This window comes from Manis javanica, chromosome 6 (assembly GCF_040802235.1).
Source record: "Manis javanica isolate MJ-LG chromosome 6, MJ_LKY, whole genome shotgun sequence".
NCBI classification, from domain to species: Eukaryota; Metazoa; Chordata; class Mammalia; order Pholidota; family Manidae; genus Manis; species Manis javanica.
Window position 1 is genome coordinate 18,173,658 of NC_133161.1, and position 12,037 is coordinate 18,185,694.

At 37.5% G+C, this 12,037-nt stretch overlaps 1 protein-coding gene across 3 annotated transcripts in view; it reads right to left on the reverse strand.

The window, feature by feature from the left end:
- The window catches only part of EXOC4 (exocyst complex component 4), a 778,194-nt gene that overhangs the window by 219,851 nt on the left and 546,306 nt on the right, over positions 1–12,037 (reverse strand). For all 3 annotated transcript variants that reach the window (XM_037019539.2, XM_073238446.1, XM_073238447.1), the window contains exon 11: positions 8–227. In XM_037019539.2, coding sequence (XP_036875434.2) covers positions 8–227 — 220 coding nt within the window. The remainder of the gene's footprint in view (positions 1–7; positions 228–12,037) is intronic.

Here is a 12,037-nt window from a genome sequence, read left to right on the forward strand (position 1 = left end):
TTATTACCTGTAGGAGAGGCCGCTGCACCCCCAGCACCTTCATGGTGTCTGCATTAGCTAAGATCTTCAAAGGGTCGGATGTTTTAGTGACTCCTTCAATCTCCTTGTTGATTTCAGCCAAGACCTGATTGAGGAAGATGTTTTTGATGTACATGGTAAGAAACTCTCGAAGAGGACACTGCTTGGCTGGGCCGAGTCCCAGGGCATGTTCAATCTCCTGAATGAATCTGGAAGACAGCCGGAATACAATGGTTGTTAAACATATCAGAAAAATAGTTACAGTAGTATATGACAAAACACATATAGGTATCTCTAAGCTTTGGCTATTTCCATGGACAGAGTGGGGGAGTTCTCAGAAATCTTAACAAGAGCAGGTTATCACTCTATTATTTATCTGTAAATGAAGGTATTTTTATAATACAAGTTAGTCCACTAATTGAATGTAAATAGGATGAAATAGAAACTATTACTTCCAAACTAGAGGGGGAAATAAGCAACACAAAATATTTTTTCTTAAGTCAAGAAGGAAATATGAATACAAAAGGCAAAGAAAGACAAGATAAATGGAAAACAAATTATGATGAAAATTTAGAGGCACACCCCCAAATACTATTTATTTCTCATGGAGGTATTATATATATGGATAGAAATGTTAAAAAAAAAGACACAAGCATAGAGGATATTCTTTCAATTTGTGATGGCATATGAGTTGGGAGGTTACAAGAAGGAACAGGATAGGATGTAGAGACAAAGGAGAACTTCAACTTTATTTGTAATGATCTATTTCCTTTATTAAGAAGACAAAGCATATACAGCAGAAGTTAATAACTAAAAACTCAAAGACGAGTATGCAGTTGTTTGTTATATTATTCTTTGTACTTTTCTATACTGGCAGATCCTGCTTTGCATAGTTCCAAGGTGCACAAGTTTAAGTTTCTATAGTTTGGTCAGTAACACCCACCAGTCCCCCAAGGCTTAAATTTCAGTTACCACAATATATTAACTGTGAGAAATGGCATAAAGTAAAAACTTTGCTGCTTGCTGCCTCTTTAGTTCCGAAGCCTCTACATAAATAATTGATGTTCATCATGATCAATGACCAATCACATCACTTCTCTCAAAATCTATCAGTCTTTGATCATGGCACATCACTTATTAAGTTTATGTACAGACAGCAAAGCATGTAGTTGTGTTGTCTTCTTATCTCCCAGTGATAACCCACGTGAGATTTTACAAAAATGGATAATTAGGGGGGCCATCAGGCGAGAAATCGGGGAACAACAGTGGTGAAGCTTAGAACCTCACCACCCCACCCCACCCCGTTTTGAGAGAAAGCTTCTGCATCCGTGGATGTTTTGCTGCCCTTGTCTAGCTTGGATTAGCACATAGTCTACAGGCACACACCTGATCATCTACAATTGCTCTCTTACAACACTAAACTATGTTTTCTAATTTTATCTTGCATCTACCTACCACTTCAGCATTTTATTAAAAATAAAAAAAATAATAATAATAAAGGGAGAAATGTGGGATCCACATATAAATCAAGTATAAAAATCAAACGAATATTCATATTTGACCTGATTGTTTATAGTTCATAATGCATGATCAAAACTGAAAGTTTCTGTGATGAATGCCCTTGTACTGTTCACCATGTAAGAACTTATTCACTATGTAAGAATTCGTTCACCATGTAAGAACTTGTTCCTTATGCTTCAGAAGATTGGAGACTGACGAGAATTAGGCTTGAGATGGATTAATGATTGTGCATTGAGCATTGACCCCCCTATACAGAATTTTATTGTTGTTAACAACCATTTGATCAATAAATATGAGAGATGCCCTCTCAAAAAAAATGGATAATTAAAAGAGGGAATTGCTCAAAAAAGATAAAAATACATGAAAAACAGGGTATAACATTGGAAGCTAAACTCAAAATGAATGTAAATGTATTTATAGAAGAAACAGCTGACTGTGGGAATGTTCACACTGCCCCCAGAGAAGCAAATGCCAGAGTGAAGGCGAACTTACTGATCTAAGTGAGGACAGTGGTTGTGATGTAAGAGATGAAGATGTCCCAGAGAAACCACACCAGCAAAGAAACCTTCACATTAAAGGAACTCTAGGAGGTATTTCATGACACTGAAATGCAAAGAATAAAATGCTGGCAGTTGATCCAAACTTAAGAAGAGGTATGACATTTCACCAAGGCACAGAAAAGATGCTCACTATAAACTGCAAGGTATATAATAAAGGGGTGGCAGAAAGCATTGTAAAAACTACTTTTAAGATTTTAGCAAAGAAAACTTGATTTCTCTAAGTTTCTAATGTTACAGTGTACTAAGTGAAGGGTCCCCACCAGTAAGATGGCAAACTTCCGGCTTCTCTTCGGGGTCCTCAGTTCCCGCCAGCGCCACCTGAAGCCCAATCACCTCTCGCCCTCCTCCCAATCCCAGCACCTAGCCAACAGCCACCAGCCCCGTAGAAGTGACACCTCAATCAATTCATGCCCCTTCCTATATAACCCAGCACCTTTCCCTAATAAAGCGGAACTCTCCGGTGAATTGCTGCTATGTGTCGCTCCTTTCCTTTCACTAAGTATTAGTTTTCTTATTTTTTCATTTCTGTATACATTTATAACAGACAGCCAGAGAGTTTTTAATGTTTTGACAAAAAAGTTTTAAAGTTAGGAAACAATTGTGATTTTCCCAATTAAGTAAGATTGTTGTACATGGTGACTTTTACAGTTCCACAATGTCATGCGTTGTACTTTCAATTTTTCTCAAAGGAAGTACAAGTGAAATGAAATGAAGGCAAAAAATGAATGACTAACTGAGAAGATATATTTGCAATTTATATCACAGATGACAGCTAGGAAAAAATGTTCAAAGGACCAGAGAAAGATAATTTACAGTAAAAGAAATACAATAGCCATTAAATGTAAGAAATAAATCTTAATTTCATTCATAATGAGAAAAATAAAAAGTAAACTATATTGAGATGCCATTTTTTACATCCAGGTATTAGCCAAATTCTCACAGTTGGAAAACATACTCTGATGGCATTAAGTTTGGTGAAAAACATTCTTGTACATTACTGATGGGAGGGGAAAAATGGTACGACACTTATGAAGGGCAAATTGGCTCTGTCATTCAAAATCACAAATATGTTTCCTTTTGATCCAGAAATTCCAGTTCTGGAAAATTATTCTGACAACTGTATCTGATTATGATTACATAGATCTGTGTAACATTGTTTTTATGGCAAAAGACTGGAAACAAACAAACAAATCTATCATTTAGTTACTGGGTAAATGAACTGTGATGTATAGACACACTGGAATATTGTATAGACTCCCCCACCTCTAAACGTGGAAGCTTTTGATGCAACATGAAATGATCTCCAGGATATACTGTTAAGTGAGAGAAGCAAGGTGCAGATCATTATATATTTAGTAGTTTTCACTACACTGACCTGTCTGTAAGAATTATATATCCTCATTTGTTTATTATAAAGACACCTGGGAAGGCGCACTGGTAGTAAAAAGGGATGGGGGTGGGGTCTGGATGAGAAGTGGGAATAAGACTCTCCAATGATAACTTTTTGTAATTACTTCATTTTTTTAAAACTGTGATACATTAACTACTCAAAATTGAATTAGCAAATGTAAAAAATTACCTACATATCAAAGACTATATTTCATAAATTGCTTTCTCATTAGACTACACTTAAAGTTTGGTATATAAATGTTTCTTAAGTTTCACCGTTTAACTTAATAAAGACTTTCCTTTACTTAATAAACAAATACATCATGGTTAATCTTGCATTTCACCATTTAAACACTCCATTAATCCCAGGTGTGTGGCTGGGGGAGGGAGGGAGGGAGTACATATAGGATTACCACAGTGAAAAGGAACCCAAGATTGAAGGAAAGAGAGTGGGACATGAGAAGCCATAAGAAATGGCAATAAGGCTTCTTGTTGTTATCAGCATCAAAAGGGAAATAAAAGGGTGATCCAAAACAAGATACAACAAATCTTTAAGAAGAGAGTAAGTGGAAGAAGACAGGGAAAAAGAGCAGAAATAAAAGCAGATGGTTAACCATGGCCATCATTGTAAGATTCCCAGTCCCACATCCTGCTACACTGACCCATTCTGAAGTCATCTAACAGAGAAATCCCCTACCCAGGGCATCTCTTCCTCCTTGGTTGGCCTTTTAAAGAAAACCGCTGCTACTAATTCGCTAATGAGTAAATACACCAAAGGTTTTTTCACTATCTTGTAATATTGCGGGCATGAATTATCACAGTTCCTATTTATTCTTTTCAATGGGGCTTAGAAAAAGGGCTTTCTGAGAAGTACTTCTTACCTTTTGGAAAATCTTTAACATTAGAATGAAAGTTTAAGTAGTTAACCTGCTCCTAAACAGCAACAGAAGGCTCTAAATTATCCACATTTCCTTTTTTTCTTGTCCTTTATTCGCCTTTGGCATTCCTAAAACACATGCTGAGCAGCCCTGATGGAGAGGCAGGACTCCCATCACATGTCGCTGAATGACTTTCCTCAAATACAAATCACTTATTCCCTAAAGCACACACATCAGTCTAAACTGACACACCCAGGCTGATGGTGTTATCACTAACTAGAGGGGACCCATTCAACGTGTTTCCAAATCTGCTTGCAGAGCTGTGAGGCCCTTCCCTGTGCAGGAAGCATGAAACAAGCAAGAGAGAATGCAAGAAAAATTAAGGCTCTTCATCAGCCCTTGAGTTTAAAACTCAAGTCAAAAATGGGAAGTACATGAAATGGGCAAACTGCCCTTTCTTGGGCAGGAGGAAGACAGAATAAGAACTTAGCGAGGCAGCCAGGAGGTAAATCAGACTCATGGTCACTGCAGGGAGGAACAGGTTAAGGGAAATAGATGGCCAAGAGCAGAACACTTAAGAGTAGGTACTCCTGTCTGAATCTTGAATGGACAGTGTTGGGCAGGTTATTGGTTATTGAGCCTCTCTTAATCTTACTTTGGTATTCTGGACAATGGATGTAATACACAGGATTTTTTTGATGATTAAATGATGAAATATAAGTTAGGCATTCGGCACAGGGGCTGACACATGTAACAGCTAAATAAATGTTAGCTGCTGCTATTCGTGTAATTACTGGCAGTGCATAAACCCTTGTGAGGTTGGCGATTAGAGGGAAGTGTGACATGTTTTATGTTTTATGAATTTTTTCCTCCTCAGTCCTTTACTCTCTCATGCAATTGTCCAAAACTGGTAATTTGGAGTGCAAGGTTAATACTTTGACTATTTCTTCAACCAACTGATGTTGGCATGACCAAAACTGCATGTGGCCAGGGGCCAAGTGTACACCGCTCACTTCTGTGGCCTCAATGCCTAGTACCACTCCTCTGTGGCTAGCATATAACAAGCTCTCAGAAAATATTTGGTGTTGAACAAAACAATTAGCAGGTCCCTTAACATCAACCCATAGTTCTTGAAACCTGGGCATGATTTCTCTGACAAACCCTTTTCCCAAGATTCTGGACTAGAGGTCCAAATAAAAGATGTACAAAAAAGAAAAATCATGCTATATTCCCACCACCCCAGTGTTAACAGTTGTCTTTGACTAGGCATTCTCTAGTCCTCACCCACATCACATCACTTTTTTCCTTTGCACAGTATGGTGATCCACACTGCATTTGACCTCTGAACATCATGGGTTTGAACTCTGCAGGTCCACTTATACAAGGATTTTTTTCAATAAATATACTGGAAAATTGTTTGGAGATTTACAACAATTTGGAAAAACATTTTCTTTTCTCTAGCCGACTTTACTGTAAGAATATAGTATATTGTGCATGTAACATACAAACTATGTGTTAATCGACTACTTACGTTACTGGTAAGGATTTCCATCAAGAGTAGGCTATTAGTAGTTAAGTTTTTGAGAGGGTCAAAAAAATAGATGTAGATTTTGGACTGCATGGGGGGTTGGCACCCCTAACATCATGTTATTCAAGGGCCAACTGTATTCCATATTCTGCTCTTTCACACAGTGTATCCATCATGCTAATGCATACATTATTAATTATTAAACCAAACATCTATTAGAGAAGGTTAACACTGCCTTCTGGTTTTATCATAGATAATCTTACAGTGGACATTCTCACTTTGCTTCTGTTGAATTATTTCCACAAGTTACTGGGAGTAGTTTCTTATCATTTTTCATGGGCGAGTCTTTATTTCTTTGCCCCCAAATTCCCATAATATACTGCATAGCTCCTTTCACCTAATAAGTACTTTAAAAATAATCTGCTGAATGGGAGACAGGAGAGAGAGTCAAGAGTACAGAAGAGAATCATCAAAAAGCCCATTTTTTTTCCAACAATGCTCCGAATCAGCTCTATGGAACTAAGCAAGCATTGAATTTTTAACAGTGAAAAAAATCTCATTAGGAAAGAAAACACTTCACTTCAAAGTTAAGACGGAACGCAGACGGAACCCTGTCAGAAGGGTATTTATCTAATCTCGTGAAGTGCTCTCACACTGGGGATTCCTATCCCGGTAAATGATGAGAAAGCAAACGCAAAGCCCAGGTACCTGTGTGTATGGAGAGAGAGAGAAGGAGAATCAAAGACAATGATCTACATAATGATATACGCAGAGCATCTAATTTGAGGTTTTAGGAATCATATTCAGATCAGCCTCCTAAACCTGAGGTTGCGTAGTAGGGTAAACCAAAAAATAAATGAGTAGGCAACTGATTCTCATTACAGCTGGGTATTGAGAGCATGGATCTCAGTTCCTAAGTCCTGATATTGCTATTTGTAAATATTTAACGAAAGGTTTTTTTTTTCTCCCCAGGATATCAACAACCAGGGGAACTTCTAAAGTATGTACGTATGTGTACATATGTACCTATATTGCAAATGTGCTCTTTCTTATGGCAAGTATGTGTCCTTTGGAATGCATACATGAGTACCCACTACCTATATCTGACCCAATATTTTCAAAATGTTTATCACAATGGGTTTCTATCCAGTGAAATTGCAAACTAATTAAAGCGTCGCTCAAGCTTCCTGAGCCCCTGGCTTAACCCAGTCTCCTCATCACAAATTCTTTTTCATTGTAAAGCTCCATTTCTTCCCTTTTATCTCAGCCAAGAGTTATGGCTGCTACTAGCTGGAAGTATCCTTGAACACAGAGGGCTTATATTATATGGTAGATGTTGTAATGAGAGCAATGATATTTATTCATTTGAATAAAAATAGTCACTCATCATAAATTATGTATTCCTCACAGTCACACTGTAATGAGTTTTTAAAATTCCATGGCCAACATTATCAGTACTGGGACAAACTGGTATGATGTGCTCCTGAAATGATAAAGAAAAACACAGCATTGCTGCTCTGAGATTCCTGCCAAAAATGCGTTACTTGAATCCATTCCTGGGGAAACATCATTTTTCCATAAAACTGAAATACAACATAAAAGTTGCACATTTCAGGAAATTCAAATTCAGAATTCTGGTGTTTGGAGTACAAGGAATTCATTCACCTCTCTCATGAATAGTGTGCCAGTGATTCCTGCTAATTAACGTTTATCAGGCATACATTTGTATATAATCTGTATCATACAACATCCACTATTTTAATTCTTTTTGGTTTGATATTACCTGACTTTGTTGTATGGCATCACACATACATTGTAGTGGTTTAGGCTGAATAGTGTACACAAAATATTTATCTGAAAGGCTTAGGGATTTTTCTCTTGATCCCATGGATTACAACAAACGGAAATGTGTGATTTACCCTTCTGACCTCCTACATTCTGTAGGATCTCTCACCATATCATTTTCACTAATGAATCTTCTAATTTAGTCAACTCTCTGCAGAGATGCACCAAGGCTTACCTCCACCAAGAAGCTCTGAATCTCATCCACTGCATAATAGCTTTACAGATGTTTAAGAAAATATGAATCATCTTTTTCCATTCATTTCAGTCCTAGGTCTTTGTGAAAACTTGCATGATTATTTACAGGCCTGACAAAGGTCAGCTTAAGTAATCAAGCATATTCAAAGGTAAGTCCCCATGGCACCATCCTCACTGTATAGTACTCTGTACATTTAATAATGTATGACAGAGTTATAAATGCATACATTAACAGTTAATTAACAATAAAAAGTGATGTACTATTTATGACAGAGACATGAACGAATTACTTGTGCTTTCCAAGCCAGCATACGAATCTTCTGAAATTTGCACCTTTGATTCTGTGTTATAGTTTGATGGACAGAATGGAAACAGCAGCAGTAAATAACAACAATCCTCTAATATGAATGTCACATGGATTACAAAGAGAAAATACAGTTACATTTCTCGCCAATCCAATCAGTAGACATAATCTCTGGACACAGAAAAAGAACAGAACACTAAGTGCCAAATGCAGAACTTTTCTCTAGAAATATAGGCCCATATAAAGAGACACCAAGCATCACCAACCACAGAGTCCTGTGTGGTGATGACACTTTCTACCCACCGCTCGAAGGGCAAATGCAGACTTTTATAAGAACACAGTATTCTCAAAATCCCTGTCATCCCTGATTTGTATGGAAAAAAAATAACAATCTACCACCCACAATGAAACCCATTCCCAGACATCAGTCCCTTGCACAAAAAACTGTGACCAGTTAGCTGGACTCAGCTGAACGGGCGTTTGGAATCAAACTCAAGAGAGGCCATGCAAAGGGCCAGAGATGACAAAGCAGCCCCTGGCAAGCATGGCTCCTTTAAGGCGGATTTCTTACTTACTCAATTACTCTCAGATACGACATTTAAGGCACAGAGCAAACTGAAAACAACTTGGGCAAAGAAGGAAAGAAGCCTCAGGAATTGATTGGAGATATACTCAACTTACTCGGATTATCTGATTTGAAAAAGATCATTTAGAAATGATTTACAAGGGACTCATTCAGAAACAGCAGCTACCAGTGTATTTAAGACCATAAATCAGTGGAACGCGAAAACCGAAGAAAAATCCATAAAGGCTAATGCACTTTAGAGCACATTTGCCTCTTAATTCATGGGAGTAAGTCATCAGCACATCAGCAGAGGCTGCCCCAACGGTCTGGGAGTGTTCATGCGAAGTGTAGCTACTCTCTGTGCCTTTTGTATCGAAAGATTTTCCGGGTAAAAGTGCAAAATAAGCTCATCCTTGCAGAGCCAAATCATGTTCTCAGCCCACAGCCCGAGGAGACAATTTGCTAAACTAATGAAATAAAAAGGGTTTTGGGTGCTCTTATTTGTAATGAGTGAAATTCATGCCTAGGACTAGAGGAGAAAAGAGGTAAAAGTCATTAAGTAAAGGGAGAAAAGATTATCTACCAAATTTGAACTCTGCAGGCTTGTAAACATATTTAACTTAAAAAATCTCACCATGATTATATTGCAAGTGATTTGTGACTACATTTAAGCGTTCCCTCCAGACTGAAAAGCACTTTAGGTAAAATGAAGTAAGCCTCTTTAAAGTGACAGCTGTTTAAATTTTTTAAACATGTAATTTGGAAATTGAATTAACTCTAACTGTAACTCTTAATATCAAGCAATTTTTTAAAACTAAAATATGCATATAAATAAATTAATAAATGAGGGCTACTGATACAAAACTCAGAGACAAAATGATAATCCTGCTTTATTAACAGGTCTGGAATTTTGTTTTTTATCCTTTCCATTTATGTTCTTTGTAGTAAAATAATCTCTTATTTATATTTTTATAAAACATAAGGCTGTTAGAAAATCTTCAAGACCAAGAGCAACCTATTACTAAAATGTCTATCATATCATCTGGAAACCTATGTGTAATGTAGTAAATATACTTTATTTCAGCGGCTCCATACCAGTTTGGCCTTTAGAAAGTCTAATGCAAGACAGAGGGGAATCTGGCAAATCTTCTACCTGTTGCTATGACCGTAGGTTCTATATTAATAATTGCTTACATCTATTGAGCTCCTACCATTTTCTTACTGAAGAGCTTTATGTGGGTTCTTTTATGTAATTTTTACAGTAACTATGAATCTGCACCATTACTACCTGCATTTTACATATCATAGAGCTGATCGAGTGAAAGAATAACAGTAACATTAATGACTGACAGATTATGCTTGACAATATGGCAGCACTGTTTTAAGTGATCTCCATGCTTTGTTTCACTTATTCCTTAAAACATTATGAAATACTTTTATAACTGCCACTTAGAAGAAATGAAGGCACAGAAAGGTTAAGTACTTTCCTTAGGTCACACAGCTACTAAGTGATGGGCCAAAATTTAAATTTTAGTGGTTTGGCTCCACAGGCCACACTGGCCACCACCGCTCTATAAAATGTACTTTTCCAATATTGCTGCATCTCAAATGCTCACCCTTAGGGTTAGGACTCTTGATGGAGGCTGGTAGGGGAGGATCATCAACAGAAGCACATGTGGAAAGCCCTAGAATGCATCTTGGTATAATGGAAACTTGCATGGATTGAGAGGACCACAGTTTCACTAAACACAGTATTTGAATGTGCCAAAGCCCAAATTATTTCTCTTGAAATATAATAAATTTCATCTTTAGTCCTGCTTTCTTCCTTTGAGCTTCTGATCTGCATTTTTAATCACCTCTTAGATACTATCAATTGGATGCCCTCTTGGCAATTCAAACTATGCCTAAAATGGAACCATCACAGCTGCCCTCCCATTATTATTTCAATTCTCTCCTTCAGTGTTCTCTATTTTTGTACCATCCTCATTCCATGTACCCAGGCTCAAATTCAATCATCTTGCACTTCTTCCTCCTATTTTCAGCCTTGCTACTCGGGCAAGACGCCTCCAGAGTTAGAGACATTCTCTTTATGTCTTATGTTCATGCATTTACTCACTTGTTCATTCCTTCGTTTATTTAAGCAATACTGATGAATGTCTACCTTACGCTTTGCGTTGTTCTAGGTGCTAAAGCATTCACAGTGAAAGAATCATGCCCCAGGGACTATCCTGCATGTAGCACATGATGTGATGGTGGAACCTCAATCAGTTCCATGCTGGGGCCTAAGTGGACATTTTTGGGCCTCCATTCATAACATCCAGCTCCATGATTCAGGCTTTTATTAAACGAGATGATTTAGATGAATGGACAGAACTTAATATACAAGGTTATTTATTTCCTAGGCTTCCCTAAAACAATTCCTAACTGGTTTTGCCATCTCTAATTCCTTCCTCTGTCAATGTATCTAACACAGCTATTATATTAACTTCACCATGGCAAAGAATATATGCCCACTTGGAGTTTCACTAATGTGCCCTATTCTTCCTTGCCTCCAGGTCTTTGCTTATGCTGGTCCATTTACCCAGAACACTCTCTCCATACCTCTTTTCCCAATACTTACTTGTCCTATAGCCACTAGCTTAAATATTTCTTTCTCCAGGAGACCTTCTCTCCTTTAAGTCTAGGTTGAATGCCCTTTCACTTGACCCCTACACACTCAGGTCCACAGAATATTCCCGTTGACGGGTCTGCATTCCCTGCTAGTTTGTAAACATCTTGAAGGGAGGGAATGTGTCTTGTTCACAGAAAATGATGTTTAGTACCTATCAGGTGTCAAAAAATAAGTCTAAGCTATTTTTACTTCTACTCATCAGCAAACTTTGCTTTCTGAGTACTTCCTACATTTCCTACATTTAAAAAAAGCAAAAAAAGAAAAAAGATCCTATGCCTTTTGATAATGTCTATGTGGTCTACTGCTAGTCTGTCCAGCCATTTTCTAATTTGTGGTATATACGCAAGAGTGGAGGTTTGAAAAACTGTCATTTTCACTATAACCTTCCTTTGAGGACCAATTCAAAGGTTGCTGACTCATAAAGTTTTCCTTTTCTAAACTATGAATTTGAACCACTTTACCTCATTACATGGCATTAGTCATTCTTCTATGTGTTTCCTATTAGAATTAAGCTCCTTTAGAGCAACAACTGCGCTATGTACATCTTAGAAACATACATGAAG